The sequence below is a fragment of the Idiotropiscis lumnitzeri genome, chromosome 13 (genome assembly GCF_059441095.1).
Source record: "Idiotropiscis lumnitzeri isolate Australia: NSW breed Sydney's pygmy pipehorse chromosome 13, RoL_Ilum_1.0, whole genome shotgun sequence".
NCBI lineage: Eukaryota > Metazoa > Chordata > Actinopteri > Syngnathiformes > Syngnathidae > Idiotropiscis > Idiotropiscis lumnitzeri.
Genome location: NC_142403.1, coordinates 1698572 through 1722626, shown reverse-complemented (window position 1 = coordinate 1722626; position 24055 = coordinate 1698572). Strand labels below are relative to the sequence as shown.

Genomic DNA, 24055 nt, shown 5'->3' with positions numbered 1-24055 from the left:
TGTAACATATTTTTAATTCTTTCTAGGCAGGAACTGTCCGAACAAAAAATTCATGCAATTTGTAATTAGACACTTCGTCATACAAAAAGTCACTCAGGGCAAGGTAATTTAATCTTCGGGCAAGAGAAAAAAAATTGTCACTTGCCCAAGTTGGGCAAGTAATTTGGCCACTCGGGCAAGGCAAATTTTAGTGGCACTTGCCCTATGGGCAAGCAGTTTTTAAAGTTAACCCTGGGAGACTGGTTAGCATGATGCCCTCAATTCCGGCTCTGGCCTTCCTGTGTGGACTTTACATGTTCTCCCCGTGCCTGTGTGGCTTTCCTCCGGGTACTCCGGTTTCCTCTCACATTCCAAAAACATGCATGGCAGGTTGATTGATCACTCTAAATTGCCCCTAGGTATGAGTGGGAGCGTGAATGGTTGTTCGTCTACGTGTGCCCTGCGATTGGCTGGCAACCAGTCCAGGGTGTACCACGCGGCCACGCCTACTCCCCCGAAGACGGCTGGGATCGATAATGGATGGAAGATATCAAGTTAACTGGATAATGTGCAGATTGATAATGAGACCGGCTTAGTCAACATACTGTATGTCATCTTGGAGAAGGTTTAAGTTACAGTATCTTTCTTTTGTTCTTTTATTAGCCTACATGTTTATGAAGTTTCTGCATCCCGTAGAACTCAGTACAGAAGATAAAGGTTGTGATAATGAGGATCTGAACACTGTAGACTGGGAGTGTTTCTGGAGAGAAGTCTTAAGTTTCAGTATCTTTTATTTTTCAAGCCTACATGTTTATTAAGTTTCTGCTTCCAGTAGAACTCAGTACAGAAGATAAAGGTGGTGCTAATGAGGATCTGAACACTAAAGACTGTGGGAGTGTTTCTGAAGAGAAGTCTAAACGGATGTGCCAGCTCGTGGTCAAGACAAAGGTATCAAACTAATTGGCATTTTCATTTCCCGAGACAGTCAAAATATGCTAGTGAAAACCTGTTTGCTTTTTCACATGAAATATTTCTTCCAATTTGACTGAAAACAATGATATTGCGCTGCTATGATAAATGTAAATCTTTGTGGTAAGGCTTCAGTCAAAACTGAACTCCAGGACCCGAGCGTCGCTCGAAGGCTGACAGAGGTCAAACAACTAGTGGAGCAGAAAAGAGTGATGGAAAGAGAGCTGAGAGAGTTAAAGGCACATCTGAAAAATATTGGCTTCTCATCCCTGTCACAGATCAGGTGACACTTAAGCTGTATCTAGCATAAAGCATGCACTGTGAAGCCTGTCTAATTACTTACTGTTTCTGTTTTTTTTTTTTGTATTTTCAAATGGTACATCACAAATTGGGCAATTTTGGTGAAACTTGAGGCTAATTTTTATTTTAAAGTGTTCATGTTGTATCCATCTGTTTTAAAGGAAAGCTCTGATGACCGTTTATGTTGAGCATAAAGATTTCAAGAAACCACCAAATGAGATGCAGCAGCATGACAGTGGACAGAATGATGAGAGAGTGCTGGATGAGGATGAGGAAGACAAGTTTGATGTCACCATAGAGGAAGAAGAAGAGGACAGCTGTGAGTTTTGGACCGCTTGGGATGAACAACATTCCCTGTCTGAGGGTAAAAATTCAACCATCAAATTCCAAAGCTGTGATGAAGAAAAGATGACAGAAGTCAATATGTCTGATGTCCTTAATCAAGTCAACAACTCGTCACAGGTAAGTTAGTATAACCATGTCTGTGTCCAGTGTGTGTTTGTGTGTGGCCCCTTTGTTTGGCTTTGCGAGCCAAATTTGTTTCATGTTCACTTTTAAATTATTTTTTTTATTAAATCAACAAATCAAACGGGCAGCACGGCGGATGACTGGTTAGCACGTCCGCCTCACATTTCAGAGGTGGAGGCTTCGATCCCGGACTGGGTTTTTTCCGGGTTCTGCGCTTTCCTCCCACATTCCAAAAACATGCATGGTAGGTTAATTGAACACTCCAAATTGTCCTTAGGTGTGATTGTGCGTGTGAATGGTTGTTCGTCTATGCGGGGCCTGCGATTGGCTGGCAACCAGCTCAGGGTGTTCCCTGCCTAGTGCCCGCTAAGACGCCTGTGATTCTTATGAGGAAAAGCGGCTCAGATAATGGATGGATGAACAAATCATACTTGACGGCTGTGTAGCTTGGCATGTGAAACTTTTATTACAAAGGTATGCACGCCATACATGACTGGCCGAATAGATTAATAGGTTTAAAACCTTCAGTGTGGCACAAGGCTCAAAGAGTGAACATTTTGGGCAAAAGTATAAAGTTCACAGGTTCCCTCTGTAAATCCACTTGCAAAGTAAATATTCACATTTACACAAATTTTCACCATTTTACTGATAAATGGGCTGAAGTGTGAAGCAGATGTTTGTCAGCATCGAAATATATTCAACAATAACAATAGGAGTCATAATATCAATAATCCAAACATCATCCAAGCATGCATCTGCAAATTAAAATTGTAAATTTAGTTGATGAAAAATGTATATACACTGTCTTTTAGGGTGTTTGGCAGTGTTAACCTCTCTTCTAGTGTGTTCTGTGTGCTCCAGGAATCTGCAATTCAAAAAGTCCAAAAAGTACACTATTGTCCATTTGCCTAAGAATTGCATTAGTATCACCACAGTGAATAAGAGGTCATTTATAATGAAAATGCAATTTACAAGAGGATTCTGTGTTCCTTTTCTAACAGGGTGGAGACCAAGTATTGTCAGACAGTCAGAAACAGTCTATGTCTGTGTCCTCGGTAATTTTTGATGAAGTTGTTTATCTGCCACAAGAGACCAAATCGCTGAAGGAGAGATTGACAATGTTTGACGCTACAGCGAAAGTTCAGCCTGAGCGCCTGAAGGACAACCGAGAGATGCGCGGTGAGTTTTACAGACATGTTATCACCAGTAATCAAAAAACTAGGTTCCTGTGATTTCTTAGAAATTATTCACATTTCTTGAATCATGATGGTGTTTTTGAGGTACCTGTACATTTCTGTGCATTACAGTACTTGAGTAATCTTATACTTGAATTTGATATTCTCTCTGATACTATGAGATGAATTAAGATACATGATTAAAAAAAGCTGTACTATGTTGGACAACACTTTAAAATTGTTTAATGGAAAGTAGTTTAAAAGTGCTTGAATGTAAACTTTAAAGACTGCGCTTAACACAAACGGTATGCTTTTCATTTGCATCACTGTAGCAGAAACAACTGTGCAGCAGTAACATAAGCAAATCCAGGTAGACCTACAGGACATGGGCTATGAGACATGTGCCCGTAGTGAGAATGAAGCTGAAAGGGAAGAAACGAGCAGTCCAGGTACCAGTACCATTCAAGACATCATTTATCCACATCAGTAATTCAAAGTACTTGTTTGCACGTGAACAAGTTGTTATATTGATAACACAAAGCGAGGTAGCATATTATAGCTTTCAATTGGGGCAGTATTAATGTCAAAATCAGTGTTGGGGGTAACGCGTTACAAAAATTAACGCGGTATAGTAATACACCGTTACAATTTTTGTAATATTATTACAGTTACTGAGTCTCGTAAGACTTGTGTTGTTTGCGAACAGCCACGCGCATGTTGTCAATCTTTGTGAATGACCAATCAGCAGCCAGCATCAGATGGCGGTGGAATTTTACTGAACATACTGCCACGCTATTGACGTTCTTGAACGATTCAGTGAGTGAACGCCATGTCATTCAATACATTAGACAGATCGTTAACGTCACCAGGTGCAGCACATGGTTGATAAAACCTATTTATTGGCAATAGAAAGGCAAACAGCGACGTTTCTTGTGTGAGTGCACGCGGCAACTGCGGGCGTCATCATTGGAAAAACGCAGCGTGCAATGCTTCACTTCACTTCCTGCCTATGTATTTGAACAGGAAGTACAGCTGTGTGATCTATATCTTTGCTGCTGTAACACTGCAAATTTCCCCATTGTGGGACTATTAAAGGACATCTTTATCTTGTATATATATATATATATATATATATATATATGCAGCACGGTGGCCGACTGGTGAGCACGATGGCCTCACAGTGAGAGACAGCATCGGGCGTGGGTTCGATCTCGGCTATGGCCATCCTGTGTTCTCCCCGTGCTTGCGTGGGTTTCCTCCGGGTACTCCGGATTCCTCCCACATTCCAAAAAAAACACGCATGGCAGGCCGATTGAACACTCTAAATTGCCCCTAGATATGAGTGTGAGTGCGGTTGGTTGTTTGTCTCTGTGTGCCCTGCAATTTGCTGGCAACCAGTTCAGGGTGTCCCCCGAAGATAGCTGGGATAGGCTCCAGCACCCCCCGCGACCCTAGTGAGGAGAAGCGGTACAGAAGATGGATGGATGGATGAATATCTATATATATATATATATATATATATATATATATATATCTATATATCTATATATATATATATATATATATATATATCTATATATATATATCTATATCTATATATATATATATATATATATATATATTAGTGCTGTCAAGCAATTAAAATATTTAATGATGATTAATCACATTTTTTCATAGTTAACTCAGTTAATCGCACATTTTATTAATTGTAAAAAAAATCCCTCCCATTTTTTTTGTACATCCTGTATATAATTCAATATTTTTATTGAATTGTAATACCTTTAATATATGAGAATTGATTTTTTTGTTTTTATGCAAAAATTTAATTGAAAAAAATAAAGCATTGGATTCGAATCACACAGTCACACAATACAGCATCACGACAGCCTTTCTAAGGATCAAATTGGAGTAATATAAGAAATCTAAAATGCCAATAAAGTGCAAATGAAATGGGTCAAAATAATGGGCTGTCATACCGATGTATTTGTGGTTACTGACAGAAGTCCAGTAATCACCGGTGAGCGCGACTGCTTCCGCCTTCTCCCTTTCCAGCAAATCTTGAATGAGGGTTGGAATTGTGCAGTTGCGACTGATTTTGCCTTCTCCGCTTCCTGCAAGTCTTGAATGAGGGTTCAATTATCATCTCACAGCAAATTCGTAAATGTAGTCGTTGGATGCAATGAGAATTATTTCAGCCAGACCTTCGTCCTCCACGATGCTAACGCACAGTGGCCACCCACTGAGCTATGGCTTCGGCGAGTCTCTTTTTAGTTGATCCATCCATCGGTTTCTGTCGCAAATTAGCGATGGATGCCTGGGTTTGACAAGGGGCTGGCGAATTGGCATCAGCGGTGTGCTCGGCCATCAAATGGTGTTTTAAACTGGACGTGCTGCGATGGTCGTTAAGTACACGGTGGCAATACACACAAATGACTTTGCTCTTATCAATTACACCATTAGGTAACTTTTTTAAAAAAATGACTTGCCGTTCAGAATTGAATTTGCGTAATTTTTCACTCCCATGATGCTTTTAGTTCTATAAAGTAGCGAAAACTCCGCACAGCAAGCCCATGCAAGCGTGTCCTAAATTTCGCGTGGTTGATGTTTTTTTCCAGTCTCGCAAGCGTCAGCGCTACGTCATAGGACTACATTGTTTATTAGGCCAAGATGACTCTTAATCGCTCGTTAAAAATATTGACGGCGTTAAAAGGGGGGTGGATTAATCACATTAATAACGCATTTTTCTGCACCACTAATATAAATTTATATATTTCTAAATATATATATATATATATATATATATATATATATATATATATATATATATAGCCATATCGTGCTTCGCGAATTTTCTTTACAGTGGTATTGTGCTCTGTGTAGCAGCCCCTTGGGATTTAGAATAAGGACGCAGAGAGTTTCAAACGGGTGTTGATCATCTTTTATCTCTGAACAAGCATGTTCAGCATTCTGCACCGTGAAAACTACAGAACAACAGAAAAACACAAATTGTAATTGTAGTTTCACAAATAATTCACACATGTATCAGGTATACACAACGCTCCTGTAACGGCAGAAATTCACTTTTCTCGTAAGCGTTAATCAGTGCGGGCAGTCGAAGGTTGTTCTGATTCGTACGTCGCGGCACATCATTTTATCCCCAGCTTTCACTTTCATTCTAGTACTCACACAGACCCAAAAGAACTCTTTTGTCTTCTTGTATTAAAAGTTTCACAACCCAGTACAGTGAGCAATGTTGTTCAGCACAACGAATGGATAACATCTACTTGAACTATGAGAACGCTACGGGTCAAAAGCTGTTTCGCTTCCTCGAACTACAGCATTGTGGTGTATTGTATTGTTTTGTGAACAACAGTGCTGTACATGGGACTGATTCATCTAGTCTACAACGGATCTTTGGTTACAGAACGGACAGGATATATCGTGCATGCACTGTTGCTTTGTATGTGATGTGTAGCAGAGACAAGTAAAAGCCACCGACAAGTTCGCACTTGTCCCACATTTATTTTGTTCCACTGAAGAACACGACAAGCACATCTTCTCTGTATACACGGGGGGATTTCGCCACACGCGCATGCTCAGTCAATCACAAATCAGAATTATCAAATTGACTACACCATTATTTACCACACAGTAAATTCTAAATCCCATAGTTTACCTATAAGCACTAAACATGAATCTTTGTAAAAAAAGTTCCTAAAATAAAGTCTAGCACAATAAGAACTGGCTCTGACAGCTCCTATCAACTCAATACAAAGGAATGAAGAAATATAAATGAATCAAATGACACCATTTCAATTTGCCATCCAACTAATAATTTACATTAATATTAGGGGTGGGACAATACGGGTAACTCACAATTCGATACTGTGACAATATGTGGCCCACGATAACGATCATATCACAATACACAATGTCTATGATATTCAATATATTGTTAGAAAATTCTTCAACGATATATCACAAGGTATGTGACTGAAAAAGAAAAAAATGCCCATAAAAATGAAAACATCTGTAATTTAGCATTTATTCAATGCCAATGTGTCTTAACACTGTAGCTACAGCTGGACAAATTAAAGAGCATGGACATTAATAACAGTTCCCTGTACAGCTGAACACATTAAAGTGCACAAACATTAATAACATGTTTTATGTAAACCAAGACACTGCACTGCTTTCTGAACCTAAAATGTCAGTAGCAACTGTCAATAAAGTGCTTTGCGTTAAACCGCACAGAGGACACATCAAGGCATATTCTTCTTGAGGAACACTAACTGATCAACATGCTCAGACGTAAGAGCACACCGAAGGGAAACTTTGCTTTAAAAGCAGTAGTGATTGTCCGCTGTCTTGGTTCACCTTTTTATCACCTGCGAGTAGTTCATCGTGATAGTGAACGAGGTGGCTTTGCAGATTCGTAGTGTTGATGTTATATTTTACCTTTGCAAAGCAGTTCTTGCAGATTGCATACTCTTTATCTAGTGTTCGCCCGTCACCTGTCTCGTAAAAAGCCGAAGCGTCTCCACACTTTCTAGTGGAAACTCGCCTGTGGGTCTGTGATTTGTTTTTCTGGGTTTTCCGCCATTCTTGCATTAGTTCTTCTTCTCTGGTAAATTCTTCACACTCTTCACCAGCTGCGTGTGTCACAGTTAAGCCGAATAGAAGCACCTTCCCCGGGCACGGGCGGGGCGAAATGAAACCAAGTTCAACCGAACGGAGACACGCTTCGGGGGAGCAGGTCCGGCGTGCGTGACTATTAAGCCGGAGAGGAGCACCTCTTCCGCCCGGGCACGAGCGGAGCGCGAGGCTGTCAGTTATGAATGAATAAATGAATAAATAAATAAATGAAGAATGCCACCTTTCATTTCACAGGGCACACCGGACGGCGTACCAGCAGGTAAAAGTCGAAGTAATTAAGTAAATACAAAAAGAAGTAATTGAATAAATACAAAAATAATGGCTGGGGAATAAAAAAATAATACGTTTTAATCATATTTTTTTTGTTATAACATGAATTTCACTCTCTCTCTCCCGTATATATATATATATATATATTTTTTAAGCATTTTTGAAGGTGTGCCGCTACTTCGCACCTATATTTATTTATATATAGGTGCGAAGTATATATATATATATATATATATATATATATACACACACACGTTTTTTTTTTTTTTTTTTTTTTTTTTTAAGGTGCGACGCTACTTCGCGGATTTTCAGTTTTCGCGGGTGGTCTCGGTCCCCATTAACCGCGATAACCGGGGGTTCACTGTATATATATATATATATATATATATATATATATATATATATATATACATTAAATGTGCCTAAAGTTACCCAGTATGCGAAAATACAGAAGAAGAATCACTTATTTGGGCTAATTCTGTCCATACTATGCATTTTCCGACTTTATATTCATATTGAATACAATTTACAAACAGTGTATTCAATTGCCTGCTTTGATGTAGATTGAAATGTTTGTAACAAGAAAGCTTTCAAAGTGGTTAAAACATGACATTTTTTGTCTTCTGTGACAGAATTTGATGACCTGGAAATGTGCATATCTCTGGACTGCCCTTCCCAGTGGTGGGCTCCATGCGGAAATAACTATCCCTTCAATAAGACCACTAAACAAACTTCTTGCTACAAAGATGAGGTCTCATCTCTCCAACGCCTGGTTGAGGACCTTCGTACCCAACTATCACATTCTTATAATGTTATCCACAGTCTTCAGAGCTGCCTACATTCCGCCTCTACCTCTAGTGAAAATCGACCCCAAATGCCTCAGAAGAACAGCTGGACTTCCCATGCTTCTCCCTCCCCAAACATGGTACAGGACAATGAGGGTTGGCAGTCATCTTATGGCGATCCCATGCCGCCACTCCATCACCCAAACAAGGGCGTCAAAGAGTTGATATCACACCTAGACACACTGGATGACCAGATAAAAAAAAGAGGAAAGAAGTTTGCAGATGAGGATGGACATTTGGCAAACTGGCCAAGGTAAGCAACTGCATTCTAAATTGTATGCTTCAAGAAAAAAACAGAGGATGGATTCATAGGCATTCGACCACCGTCACCATACAGAAGTTGTTCAGTTTAATTTATTTGTTTGCGATTTCATTTATATTGTATTGTTGGATTCTAACAGTACTTGCAATCTCATGTTTAGTGGTGTTTATATAGACATCTATCAAGGTTCTGAGTAACACAAAACAAAATCAAATATGATCCAACATTATTAGGGTTAATTTGTGTTAAATCTTTCATTCAATTTGGTTGAGAGAGGGTTCCCGGAGAAGGAGCGCCCATCGCCGGGGCGCATCCTGGCTTGGTCGCAAGCGACACTGTGTGCCGGTGGGGGGCGCGTCTACAACACCACCACCAAGGTAAACTCCAACGTAAAGGCACAAAGCCAGTGGCTAATAAGTATGCCCACACCTGCTCTGCCCCTCTCATCATGGGCAACCCAGAGTGAAAGAGTCCAACCTGAGGACTGGTCCCAGAGCCCAAGTGGTGTGTCAAGGCAACTATGTCTAGTTGGATTTTACCAAGTTTACGCGCCATCTTAGGTGCTTTCCCTGCCACAGGGGGGTTGCATTCCGCTTATCCTAAAGGCAGTTTCTGTAGCCAGGGATCAGACCACCGAGGTCCCTGCCTTCGGCCGCCACCCAGCTCTCTTTGCACCCGACCCTCAGGGGACCCACATTGCCTCTTCTCACCACCCCATGGGCCTGGCAACTAGGCACTCAACAACACTCTCCACCTCCAAGCCTGGCTCCAAAGGGGGTTCATCAAAAGGGGGTTTTAAACTGTTCTTGGTCTCGTCCTTCATCTAGGGACTGTTAGCTCTGGGTGACCCTTCCAGAGGTATACAACCCCAGACGACTTAGCTCCTAGGATTAAGCACAAACACCTCCACAATGATAAGAATACATTGGCAAACACAAATGGAATACAACTTGACAAAAACATCCTTTTCTGGTGGTTTATATTGTTCCACTCAAGCCCTATAGTAAGTGTTAATGTGCAGTAAAAATGTGTTTCCAATGGCAAATCAATGAAAAGTAGTGCAGATGACCAACGGGTCCAACAGTCTTTGGGTAACCTTGCTAAAACACACAGATTAAAGATCATACGTGATTGTATAGTTTTTAGCCAAATGTAACACGAGCATGTCCCTCTTTCCCCAGTAAATTTGACACTTTAATCCAGACTCAAGCAAGAGAGCTATCTGTCCTCCGTCAGCAGCTACGTGAAGGTCGTGGTGTGTATCACATTCTCACACAACACCTAGGGAACACCACCAAGGCCTTCGAAGAGCTGTTGAGAGTCAATGACATTGACTATTACATGGGCCGGAGCTTCAGGGACCAGCTGGCCCAGAGCAGCACACTGGCACAGAACGTCAGCAGATGTAAGTCAGACTTTTTATGTATTGTACACATTTTTTAATTTTTATACATACATACGTACAGCCAAGGCAGGCCCTCGTTGATGTGGTGCCCTAGGAAAGTTTTTATATGGTGCCCCGCTTAATTCATGATTTTATTTCGTTTACGAAAGAAGTTGAATTTGTAACATTGCCTTTAATTCATAACATCACACATTTTAAAAATAAGAACTGGAACTTTGTCATGATTTCATGATTGTTTCATTACTGTCAAACCAATCATGCAAGTGACTTGCTGTTGTGAAATCTAATTTTATTGGACACGCCAAAATACTTTTAACGCATCAGTCAATGTCCTTGATTTTTACTCACTGGAACAATTACAACTCGTGACCATAGGTGAGGGTAGGAACGTAGATCGACCGGTAAATCGAGAGCTTCGCCTTTTGGCTCAGCTCCCTCTTCACCACGACAGACCGATACAGCGTCCGCATCACAGCGGAGGCTGCACCGATCCGCCTGTCGATCTCTCGCTCCATCCTCCCCTCACTCGTAAACAAGACACCAAGATACTTAAACTCCTCCCCTTGGGGCAGGATCTCCCTGGAGAGGGCACTCCACCCTTTTCCGACTGAGAACCATGGTCTCAGATTTGGAGGTGCTGATCTTCATCCCAACCGCTTCACACTCGGCTGCGAACCGCTCCAGTGAAAGTTGGAGATCACGGCCTGAGGAAGCCAACAGTACCACATCATCTGCGAAAAGCAGAGATGAAATACTGAGGTCACCAAACCGGATCCCCTCATTGCCCCGACTGCGCCTAGAAATTCTGTCCATAAAAATTATGAACAGAATCGGTGACAAAGGGCAGCCTTGGCGGAGTCCAACCTTCACTGGAAACGAATCCGACTTACTGCCGGCAATGTGGACCAAACTCTGACATCGGTGGTACAGGGACCCAACTGCCCGTATCAAGGGGCTCGGTACCCCGTACTCCCGAAGCACGCTCCACAGAACTCCCCGTGGGACACGGTCGAACGCCTTCTCCAAGTCCACAAAACACATGTAGACTGGTTGGGCGAACTCCCATGCACCCTCAAGGACCCTGTAGAGAGTGTAGAGCTGGTCCACTGTTCCACGGCCAGGACGAAAACCGCACTGCTCCTCTTGGATCTGAGATTCAACCTCCCGACGGACCCTCCTCTCCAGTACCCCTGAGTAGACCTTTCCAGGGAGGCTGAGGAGTGTGATTCCTCTATAGTTGGAACACACCCTCCGATCCCCCTTCTTAAAAAGAGGGACCACCACCCCGGTCTGCCAATCCAGAGGCACTGTCCCCGATGTCCACGCAATGTTGTAGAGGCGCGTCAACCATGACAGCCCCACAACATCCAGAGCCCTAACGAACTCCGGGCGGATCTCATCCACCCTCGGGGCCTTGCCACCGAGGAGCTTGTTAACCACCTCGGTTACTTCAACCCCCGAGATAGGTGAGTCCACCACGGAGTCTTCAGGCTCTGCTTCCTCAAAGGAAGGCGTGTCGGTAGGGTTGAGGAGGTCTTCGAAGTATTCTCCCCACCGACTCACAACGTCCCGAGTCGAGGTCAGCAGCACCCCATCTCCACTATAAATAGTGTTGGTGGTGCACTGCTTCCCTCTCCTGAGACGACGGATGGTGGACCAGAATTTCTTCGAAGCCGTCTGGAAGTCGTTTTCCATGTCCTCACCGAACTCCTCCCACGCCCGAGTTTTTGCTTCGGCAACCACCGAAGCCGTATTCCGCTTGGCCAGTCGGTACCTGTCAGCTGCCTCCGGAGTCCCACAGGCCAGAAAGGCCCGATAGGACTCCTTCTGCAGCCTGACTGCATCCCTTACCACCGGTGTCCACCAGCGGGTTCGGGGGTTGCCGCCACGACAGGCACCGACCACCTTACGTCCACTGCTCCGATCGGCTGCCTCAACAATGGAGGCACGAAACATGGTCCACTCAGACTCAATGTCCCCCGCCTCCCCCGGTACGTGGGCAAAGTTCTGCCGGAGGTGGGAGTTGAAACTCTTTCTGACAGGGGATTCGCCAAGCGTTCCCAGCGGACCCTCACAATACGTTTGGGTCTGCCGGGTCGGACCGGCATCTTCCCCCACCATCGGAGCCAACTCACCACCAGGTGGTGATCAGTTGACAGCTCCGCCCCTCTCTTCACCCGAGTGTCCAAAACATGCGGCCGCAAATCCGATGACACGACTACAAAGTCGATCATCGAACTGCGGCCAAGGGTGTCCTGGTGCCAAGTGCACATATGAACACCCTTATGTTTGAACATGGTGTTCGTTATCGACAATCCATGACGAGCACAGAAGTCTAGTAACAGAACACCGCTCGGGTTCAGATTGGGGGGGCCATTCCTCCCAATCACGCCCTTCCAGGTCTCACTGTCATTACCCACGTGAGCATTGAAGTCCCCCAGCAGAACGAGGGAGTCTCCAGGGGGAACGCTCTCCAGCACACCCTCCAAAGACTCCAAAAAGGGTGGGTACTCAGAACTGCTGTTTGGTGCATAAGCACAAACAACAGTCAGCTCCCGTCCCCCCACCTTAAGGCGGAGGGAGGCTACCCTCTCGTCCACCGGGGTGAACCCCAGTGTACAGGCGCCAAGCCGGGGGGCAATAAGTATGCCCACACCTGCTCGGCGTCTCTCACCTTGGGCAACTCCAGAGTGGAAGAGTGTCCAACCCCTCTCAAGAGGACTGGTACCAGAGCCTACGCTGTGTGTGGAGGTGAGCCCGACTATATGTAGTCGGAATTTCTCTGCCTCGCACACCAGCTCAGGCTCCTTCCCCACCAGAGAGGTGACATTCCATGTCCTAAGAGCTAGTTTCTGTAGCCGGGGATCAGAGCGCCAAGGTCCCTGCCTCTTGCCGCCGCCCGACTCACACTGCACCCTACCCCTTTGGCCCCTCCCACAAGTGGTGAGCCCTTGGGAAGGGGGACCCACGTTGCCTTTTCGGGCTGTGCCCGGCCGAGCCCCATGGGTGCAGGCCCGGCCACGAGGTGCTCGCCAACGAGCCCCATCTCCAGAGGGGGCCCCGGTGACCCGCGTCCGGGCAAGGGAAAACGTGGTCCAATATTTTTGAGCATCATAAGGGGGTTTGGTGAGCCTTGCTTTGTCTGGACCCTCAGCGAGGACCTGTTTGCCATGGGTGACCCTACCAGGGGCAAAAGCCCCAGACAACTTAGCTCCTAGGATCATTGGGACACGCAAACCCCTCCACCACGGTAAGGTGACGGCTCGCTCGTCGTGACCGAAAGAACAAGATCTCGGATACAAGCGGCTGAAATGAGTTTCCTCCGCAGGGTGTCTGGGCTCTCCCTTAGAGATAGGGTGAGAAGCTCGGCCATCCGGGAGGGACTCAGTGTCGAGCCGCTGCTCCTCCACGTAGAGAGGAGCCAGATGAGGTGGCTCGGGCATCTGTTTAGGATGCCTCCTGGACGCCTCCCAGGGGAGGTGTTCCGGGCATGTCCCACCGGCAGGAGGCCCAGAGGACGACCCAGGGCACGCTGGAGAGACTATGTCTCCCGGCTGGCCTGGGAACGCCTGGGCATCCCTCCGGCAGAGCTGGAAGATGTGGCTGGGGAGCGGGAAGTCTGGGCTTCCCTGCTGAAGCTGCTGCCCCCGCGACCCGACCCCGGATAAGCGGCGGATAATGGATGGATGGAACAATTACTCTAACGTTGAAGTTTGGTTATTCTTGGTCTGAGTGTTTATGCCTGGAGATGGGAGGGGGACGGAACGATGACGTTGCAACGTAGCTGCTCAATCCACATTGTCAGAAGTGCAATCAATCTAAAGTTGTATTGTATTGTATTAAAATGTTAGGGGAAAACACAAGCAAGTTTAACAAACAGATAATATTAATTTCACCATACACATACGCCAATTATGCAGCCGCGTAGGGCAAAGCGTTGCCAGATCGCGATCTGGCAACCCTTTGCCGACACATCCTCTCACTAATGCGCACGCACAACTTGCGCTCCATTTATGGTAAACCAATGAATGACGCTTTATCTCACTTTGCAATGATTAGTCCGCGAGACAACGTGCAATTGTGTGTAAACAAGGGCACCAAGCAAAATGTCAAAAAGACTGATCGGGTACGGAAAAAGAAAAGAAAAAAAGAAAAGATGAAGAACAATCTCGAGGTAAATGCGGATGATGTTAGGGCCTTGTGTTTAAATTGAGAATAGCAACTTCGCTCAGGCCGCTAATGCCCCGCTACCACCGCATCATCACAGTTAAATTGTGTCTGTGCGGTGTGCTTATTCATTTTATTTTCAGGAACGTTACAGTTAGCTAGCTAAATGCTAAAGATGTCCGGCACTCAACATGAGATATTTAGGCTTTTTTGGCCATGTTCATATTATTTACTTATGTATTTATTGTTTTATTTAAAATTGGTTTGCCACCAATGTGCTTGAAATATTATGCATTTAATAATTTGGCGGCAACAATAATAATACAACCCTAATGATGCATGGTACATTTGATCTTATACCGTGAAGAAATAAAGAAAAATATATACATGTAATTAGGTATAGGTACTCATTATGGTACTTTAATACTAATTTACCTCAGATAATTTTCTTGGGCTCATTTATTGTCCAATTCATGAATGCATTAATTCTCATTCTTATCTGATATTAGGTTAAAACAATTTTGTTTGTGTATAAATATTAATCAGTTTATTGCATTGAAGTGTAAATTCAATGACTTAACTCAACTAGACCAAATTAAAATGCATTCGGAGACAGGAAAATGTAAATGTTTCTGGGGTGTAGTCCTAACTTGACTTGTACAGTAGTAGCTGATTATAAAGGCTCCAATGCAATGACAAAAAGTATAAATGAAGAGATTGCTGCAGTCACATTGACATGATGGGTTTTAGAGTCATCAATAACAGCACGATTGGTGCGGCGGATCAGTTAGAGGGCACACAAAGGAAACTTTGCTTAGGGCCACTAAAAGACCCTGTCCACCACACCTTGTGTTCAGCAGGGGCTTGGTGCAGGCGTCCTCGACCTTGTTAACTGACCCCATCGCTTGACTCCATTTGCTTTATTCCTTTATGACATGCAAATCCTCATCTGTCTTGAGCGCCTTGTCAGAAGTCAATGCATCCTCTGACAATAACCTGTTGTATCCTGTTGTCATTTATTCTAGAGACCAAACAGTCTCAACATCATGGTTCGCGATTCCCCATAATTAGTGCCCTGCGCGAGTCTCCCACACTTCCATCCGCTTTCCCATCTCTTGAATTAAACATCCACCTCTCCATTATTTCACTTGGCTTGGGGTGAAAATGTTTTTAACAATCTCACCAGTTCATTGTAAATTTGTTCTCCGGGTTTAGCCTGACTGAGCAGGTTCATCATCAGTGTGTAGGCCTGAGAACCCACTCCATTCAACAATGTCGTTCGCTACAAAAAAAAAAATCCACAGTACTCCTCCCATGATTGCGATTTGCCATCAAAAGGATCCACCGAGCCTAGTAGCCTTTTTCTTGCTCACCTCACAGGAACGTATTCTAGTCACAATGTCTGTAGAATGATCCGAGTCGAGGTTATTCGTTCGGTCTCTTTATTGAGTGTCTCAGGTGATATTGACAGGAGCTTGGCGCATGAATCCTACTGCCGTAACGCGTACTGCTGAAGGGGGCGTGTCCGCACACAGCTGCAAAGCATTTTCATTTATAGCATATGTGACATCGATTGCAAAAATAAAAACAAGCTGTTACTAAGCCGCAGTGCTGCAGTCGTAACCTGTCAGGTTTAATCACCTAAGCATTCTCTATACATAGGCAAAATGAATGAAAGGAAGACAAGAGTTGATCTTTTTACTCGCGAGGAGAATGAACGGAGGTGTTCTCAGTTGCATCTCCAACTTCGTTCTGGAGCACTCTCCGCTGAGCCCTCTATTTTAGTAGGGAAGTCCCTAACAATTAGGGCTGTGACAATAATTCGATATCGATATGTATCACGATAGGTGGGTGAGTGATATTAATAGAAAATGGTATCGATAAATTATCGATCCCAGAAAAGAAAAAAAAACAACGGAGCAAATTCAACCTATCACTGCCCTACTTGTCACAAACTCCCTCCCATTGAGGAAATATAACCGGAGGCTTATGCATGCACCGTTGAGCTAGCGTGCCTCAAAACAAACAAAACAAAAACGGGTGGCTGAAGTCGACTTACCGGACTTGAGGAAACGCTTGCTTAATAGTTAAGCCGATAACAAGCACCCCCTCTCGGACACGCACGAGACGAAACGGCCCGGCGCTCTCGTACACCTCCGTTGCATGGGAGGCGGGCGTACGATGCAGTGAAGCCGCTAACAAGCACCCTCCGCCGACACGCACGGGACAAAACGGCCCGTAGCAGCAGCACACGAGACCTCTGTCGCAAGGTAAGCGGGCGTACGTAGCAGTGAAGCCGCTAACAAGCACCCTCCGCGGACACGCACGAGACGTGCACCCATCACAGACACGCGCGGGACAAAACGGCCCGTAGCAGCAGCACACGAGACCTCTGTTGCATGGGAGGCGGGCGTACGTAGCAGTGAAGCCGCTAACAAGCACCCTCCGCAGACACGCACGGGACAAAACGGCCCGTAGCAGCAGCACACAAGACCTCCGTTGCATGGGAGGCGGGCGTACGTAGCAGTGAAGCCGCTAACAAGCACCCTCCGCGGACACGCACGGGACAAAACGGCCTGTAGCAGCAGCACACGAGACCTCTGTCGCAAGGGAAGCGGGCGTACGTAGCAGTGAAGCCGCTAACAAGCACCCTCCGCGGACACGCACGAGACGTGCACCCACCGCAGACACGCGCGGGACAAAACGGCCCGTAGCAGCAGCACACAAGACCTCTGTTGCATGGGAGGCGGGCGTACGTAGCAGTGAAGCCGCTAACAAGCACCCTCCGCAGACACGCACGGGACAAAACGGCCCGTAGCAGCAGCACACGAGAACTCCGTCGCAAGGGAAGCGGGCGTACGTAGCAGTGAAGCCGCTAACAAGCACCCTCCGCGGACACGCACGAGACGTGCACCCACCGCAGACACGCACGGGACAAAACGGCCCGTAGCAGCAGCACACGAGACCTCTGTTGCATGAGAGGCGGACGTACGTAGCAGTGAAGCCGCTAACAAGCACCCTCCGCAGACACGCACGGGACAAAACGGCCCGTAGCAGCAGCACACGAGAACTCCGTCGCAAGGGAAGCGGGCGTACGTAGCAGTGAAGCCGCTAACAAGCACCCTCCGCGGACACGCACGAGACGTGCACCCACCGCAGACACGCACGGGACAAAACGGCCCGTAGCAGCAGCACACGAGACCTCTGTTGCATGAGAGGCGGACGTACGTAGCAGTGAAGCCGCTAACAAGCACCCTCCGCAGACACGCACGGGACAAAACGGCCCGTAGCAGCAGCACACGAGAACTCCGTCGCAAGGGAAGCGGGCGTACGTAGCAGTGAAGCCGCTAACAAGCACCCTCCGCGGACACGCACGAGATGTTCACCCACCGCGGACACGCACGGGACAAAACGGGCCGTAGCAGCAGCACACGAGAACTCCGTCGCAAGGGAAGCGGGCGTACGTAGCAGTGAAGCTGCTAACAAGCACCCTCTGCGGACTCGCACTGGACGAAACGGCCCGTAGCACCAGAATTTTTCCGTCTCAATGGAGGCCGCCGTGCGTTGTACATTTTAAAATAAAACTAATTGGAATTCAGCCCTTTTCCCTGTTTTATTTTAAATAGTTGTTGTAAATTCCTCATTACTGCTCTGTTTATACAGGTATTGGTTTGCTGTTTAATTTGTGTATTTAACAACAGGCATGTTTTCGGGCAGCTAATGGGTCCTTGTATTTATGTTAATTTATGTCAGGCATATTGTTGGAAAGCCAAGCGGTCCTAAGAGAGACGTATCGAGTCCGTTAGCCGTTAGCTCGGATGCTCGATTGCTACACTTTTCGTCGTCGTGTATGCTCCAGAATGAAAGTGAGTTATTGAGCTGTGTTGAATTGATTGGAGTGCTATTAAAGATACGTTGTTCTCTATCCCTGTGTCCGGTCACGCTCTTTGATTCGAGTGACTGTTTGGATGAGGCGCTCCGGTGAACCCCCCCAAATTCACATACAGTCCCAGCTCTCGCAACAATCGTAAAAAAGTAAATAAATATATATATATATATATATATATATATATATATATATATATATATATAAATACAATGCTCTGCATGTTGTGCTGGGCCACCTGGAACAACAGCAGAGCTATGCAAGGATGCTCTTTGTGGACTACAGCTCGGCATTCAACACAATCATGCCGGACATCCTCGTCGCCAAACTGGACATTCTCGGCCTCCCTGCCCTCACACGCATCTGGATTAAGGACTTTCTGACCAACAGACCCCAGACTGTGTTGCTTGGCCCCTACACGTCCTCCACCCGTACGCTGAGCACTGGTTCCCCTCAAGGATGCGTGCTGAGCCCTCTCCTATACGCCCTCTAGACCTACGACTGCAGCCCGGCCCATGGTAACAACACCATCGTCAAGTTTGCTGACGACACGACAGTGGTCGGTCTGATCTCGGAAGGTGACGAGACAGCCTACAGAGAGGAGGTCCAGAGACTGACGGCTTGGTGCGAGGACAACAGACTGCAACTCAACATTGCAAAAAGGAGATCGTCATCGACTTCAGGAGGAACAAGAAGGTGCCGCCCCCCCTCTGCATCGAAGGCGTGTGTGTGGAGAGGGTCCACACGTTCAAGTTCCTGGTAGTACAGATGACCTTTCTTGGACACACAACACCACAGCAGTGGTAAAGAAGGTCCACCAGCGTCTGCACTTCCTAAGAGTCCTCAGGAAATTCAACCTGGACAGGAAGCTGCTGCTGGCCTTCTACCACTCGTCCATCGAGAGCCTGCTGACATACTGTGTCTCCACCTGGTACAGCGGCTGCACTGAGGCGGACAGAGTGAGGCTCCAGAGGACAGTCAAAACAGCGCAAAGGATTATTGGCTGCCCTCTCCCCTCACTGTCGGACATCTACACCACCCGGTGCCTCAGAAGGGCTCTCAACATCGTCAAAGACAATACCCACCCAAACTCACACCTGTTCGACCTGATGCCCTCTGGCAGGCGCTACAGGTGCATCAAATCAAGGAACAATAGACTGAGAAACAGTTTCTTCCCAAGAGCCATCTTCATTCTAAACTCACACACACACGACCGCCCGTACCTTGCAGAACAGCAACGTGATGTGTTTTTATATACCCTATTCAGTATTATTTTCCATTGCACTAATTATTCTCTTATCTAATTTATATATTTATCTGAATTATTGTTGTATTGCACTGGAGAGGGTAGCTCTCTAATCTCGTTGCACACTTGAGTACAATGACAATAAAGGGATTTCTGATTCTGATATATATATATATATAAAAATAAATAATTCGATATATATCGATATCTACCGATATGACATGCATGCCTACCAATATAGTTTTCAGCCATATCGCCCAGCCCTACTAACAATACAATGTATTTGCACTAAAGAATGAAGGGGGGACCACCAGCATGAACATGTAAACATTTCAGACACGAGAGGAAAAACAGACATCAATGGCAGTCGTTAACTGATTGACAAGGCAGCTATGCCTTTTAGTGCTCTCGCACTAAAGTCTCAGTCCTTTTTGTTTCAGAGGTGTGTCTCGGACACACCTCCTTTGATGTTGCAGCTATTGAATCCAGTCTTCAGGCATCCGCTTCTCTTGAAGTCTTCTCATCCAAATGGTCATACATAGGTCACACTGTGGAACAATTCTTTTGCAATACAGTAATTGTATTGTATTATTGTTGTATTGCACTGGAGAGGGGAGCTCTCTAATCTCGTTGCACTCTTGAGTACAATGACAATAAAGGGATTTCTAATTCTAATTCTAATTCTAATACCCCGCTACTTCGCGGTTCACCTTTCGCGGGTTCAGTGCTTCGCGGGTCTAAAAAATATTCGGGGGCATTGTAGTTTCGCCGAGCGGCACGAGGGGGCGCTGGAGCGGTTTGACGGCCGGCGTGCGCCGAAGAGGAGAGTGGACGAAGAAGAGAGTGGACGAAGAAGAGCACGTTCCCCCGGACACGATTGGTGGCGACGTTTCGCGCGGTTCGGACCGTACCAGAGCTCCGGCCGGCGTGCATGGCAGTTAAGCCGTAGAGGAGCACCTTCCCGGGCACGGGCGGTGCCAAGCGGCCCCTAAGTTTAACCGAATGGAAGCTCCGGAGGAGGAGGGCATGCTCGCGTCACAGTAAGCCGAAGAGGAGCACCTTCCCCGGGCACGGGCGGTTCCAAGCGGCCCCTAAGTTTAACCGAATGGAAGCTCCGGGGGAGGAGGGCGGGCGTGTGTCACAGTTAAGCCGAATAGGAGCACCTCTTCCGCCCGGGCACGAGCGTAGCGTGAGGCTGTCAGTTATGAATGAATAAATAAATAAATGAAGAATGCCACCTTTCATTTCACTGTCATGATCCGTGCCTGTCATGCCGCGTGTTTTTGTTTTTTCAGCTGTGTGGGCGTTCCTCCAGCGATCGTCTCGCGCCATGCCGTCAGCTGCTGCGAGACGCGCTGATTACACTGACTATATTGTGATTATAATAAATATCTTTGTATCACCACCTTTTTTCCCGTGTCTGCGTTTGGAGAGTCCTGCTCAATCCTCCAGCTCTGCTGGAGGATCATAACATTCACAGGGCACACCGGACGGCGTACCAGCAGGTAAAAGTCGAAGTAATTAAATAAATACAAAAAGAAGTCATTGAATAAATACGAAAATAATGGCTGGGGAATAAAAAAATAAGTTTTAATAATTTGTTTTTTTTTGTTATAACATGCATTTCACTCTCTCTCTCTCTACCCATATATATATATATATACATATATATATATATATATATTTTTTTTTTAAGCATTTTTTAAGGTGCGCCACTACTTCGCACCTATATATATATATATATATATATATATATATATATATATATATATATATATATATATATATATATATATAGGTGCGAAGTATATATAAGTATTTTATTTATTTATTTTTTTGAAGGTGCGCCGCTACTTCGCGGATTTTCAGTTTTCGCGGGTGGTCTCGGTCCCCATTAACCGCGATAACCGGGGTATTACTGTATAATATATAATATAATACTCGGCTTGTATCCACGGCTTTCATCCCCGTTAATGAATATATGCACGCACATCAACTTTCTCTGCGTTTAATGCAAATGCCTCAACATTTCATCTAGACTCCTAGACTTTTATAACTGGCATATATAAACCACCACCACCCTCTATTGGTAGCAAGGTGCACATTAGCATAATCACGATTTAACAATCTGCAAAATTGTTGTCTGCTCAGTCTGACCGAATGCCCACCTCTGGTCATTTAACATGAAAAAAATAATACAGAGGGTGATATTGATGCTTTGGTTTGTACTTTTTTTATCAGATTATCATGAGGATCCGGATGAGAAGACACATCTTCTGGCCATTTGGTTTGTTCTCTGATATTTGTGTGAATATACTGTAAATATCTGTGCATGCCAATTCATGCTTGTAAAATGTGCTAATTAAGGAAATAAAATTATTTGCATATAGTAATCTGTTGGGGCGGCACGGTGGCCCGACTGGTTAGCATGATGGCCTCACAATGCGGAGGTCGTGGGTTTGATTCCGGCTCCGGCCATCCTGTGTGGAGTTTGCATGTTCTCCGGGCGCCTGCGTGGGTTTCCTCCGGGTACTCCGGTTTCCTCCCACATTCCAAAAACATGCGTTGATTGGACACTCTAAATTGCCCCTAGCTATGAGTGTGTGCGCGGATGGTTGTTCGTCTATGTGTGACCTGCGATTGGCTGGCAACCAGTTCAGGGTGTCCCCCGACTACAGCTCGAAGATGGCTGGGATAGGCTCCAGCACACCCCGCAACCCTGGTGAGGAGAAGCGGTACACATAATGGATGGATGGTAATCAGTTGCGTTACCTTCCACTAGACTCAACAACATGTATGAGTGAGGGGGTACTCAGAGTATAACAAAAAGGTTCAGGGGTACGCAAGCCCGAAAAGTTGGGGGAACCACTGAACTAGAACAAAGTGAAAGCTCTTTCATAGGATGAAATACCACAGAAAGACAGCTTTAGGAATTTGCCCACCTCTATTGTCCCGGTTGGTCGGTGCGGAATCCATACATCAACAGCATTAGAGTCAGCCACCTTTCACCTACCTTTCTCTCCAACCAAGGGACGAGGGAGAAAGAGCAAGGAGAAGTGGTAGTAGAACAAGCCTACATGCACTGAAAAAAGTTGGTTGAATTTAATCAATTTTATTACATCAAGTGGTTGCACAAAAAATAAAATAATCTGGATCCCGATAATTTTTTAAAGTAGTCTATAATTCTACTTAAATATCCAGATGATTTAATTTCATACAACCATTTGAGGAAATGAAATTAATCACAATACAGACTATATTTCTACTTAAAAAGAATTATCTGGATTCCTGATGATTTTAATTTTTGCGACCACTTGACGAAATAAAATTTTGTAAATTTAATATACCATTTTTTTCAGTTTGTGGTTTAACTAAATTAAAAAAATAGTCTTAAGTCAACATTTAAACATTTCTACTGAGGTAGAAACTATAATTTCTGCGGGTAAAGATTTCTGCTGTCTTTAAAGAATACATCTTAACTATGGGGGTGTGCCAACAGGCTTTGTCAGGCGCTGCAGCAGAAAGACAAGATCATTGAATCGCTTCATACCCAACTAAACCAGCCCACCCATCACCCCTCATGTCAACGCTCCAACACTCCCTGCAGCTGTCACGCTCCCTCAGATAACACTGATGAGTCAGATTCATTCATTCATTCGGGGGACAAGTAGCAAACTTTCCCGTGGTGTCCCTCGTAATCCTTAACCGGAGACCGATTGCTACAATCTCATTCCATCCCAAAATCCAGCGGAAGGGAATGCTGGAAAAAGTTGTTCTGACAAAGAAGTCTCATTGTTTTGTTTGACTGGAAGCAGTGGAGAAGTCTTAACTTTTTTACCATTTGAATTTTACAGATTTGCACTCTCAAAGTAGTGCCATGTCAGACAATCTGTCATTCTCACCAGTTACGACATCCTGTCGCAAAACGCAGCCTGGTCTTTGCACACCAAGCTTGCAATTCTCAAGCTCACCGCACAGAGCTGAGGTCATACAAAGTCAAACAGGTAAGAGGTGGTGACAATGTTGACTTAATTCAAGCACAATACAGTACAATACAATACAACCTTGCGTCACTGATGGTGTAGTGCTACATTCGCCTGACTTGTGTGCAGGCAGCGTGGGTTCGATTCCCACTCAGTGACGGTGTCTATGTCTGCTCTGTGACTGTTTGGCGACCAGTTCAGGGTGTAGTGCGCCTTTCGCCCGTAGTCCGCTGGGCTTCTATATCCTATCCAGTATTATTTTCCATTGCACTAACTATTCTCTTATTTATCTCATTTATATATCTATCTGAATTATTGTTGTATTGCACTGGAGAGGGGAGCTCTCTAATCTTGTTGCACACTTGAGTACAATGACAATAAAGGGATTTCTGATTCTGATGACCCTGTATAGGATAAGCGGTGTGGATAATGACTGGACATGAC

The 24055-nt window shown here is 45.2% G+C and overlaps 1 protein-coding gene across 6 annotated transcripts; it reads left to right on the top strand.

Moving 5' to 3' along the window:
• Nucleotides 1-832: 832 nt before the first annotated feature.
• On the top strand, nucleotides 833-23691 carry LOC148324007 (myomegalin-like). Of its 6 annotated transcripts, none has more exons than XR_015846352.1 (6): nucleotides 833-927; nucleotides 1077-1231; nucleotides 1410-1710; nucleotides 8640-9301; nucleotides 10106-10329; nucleotides 21870-21906. XR_015846352.1 is itself a non-coding variant. In XM_088313683.1 (6 exons), coding segments are annotated over exons 1-6 (507 nt in total). In that variant the 5' UTR covers nucleotides 833-900; the 3' UTR covers nucleotides 23484-23691. The 6 variants fall into 6 exon arrangements, 3 of the variants coding, with proteins under 3 accessions (XP_088169809.1, XP_088169808.1, XP_088169807.1); XR_015846351.1 differs by lacking the exons at nucleotides 10106-10329; nucleotides 21870-21906 and adding exons at nucleotides 2718-2895; nucleotides 3224-3340 and having other exon boundaries at nucleotides 8450-9753; XM_088313683.1 differs by lacking the exon at nucleotides 8640-9301 and adding an exon at nucleotides 23483-23691 and having other exon boundaries at nucleotides 1410-1567; nucleotides 10210-10329; nucleotides 21870-21915.
• Nucleotides 23692-24055: the final 364 nt, after the last annotated feature.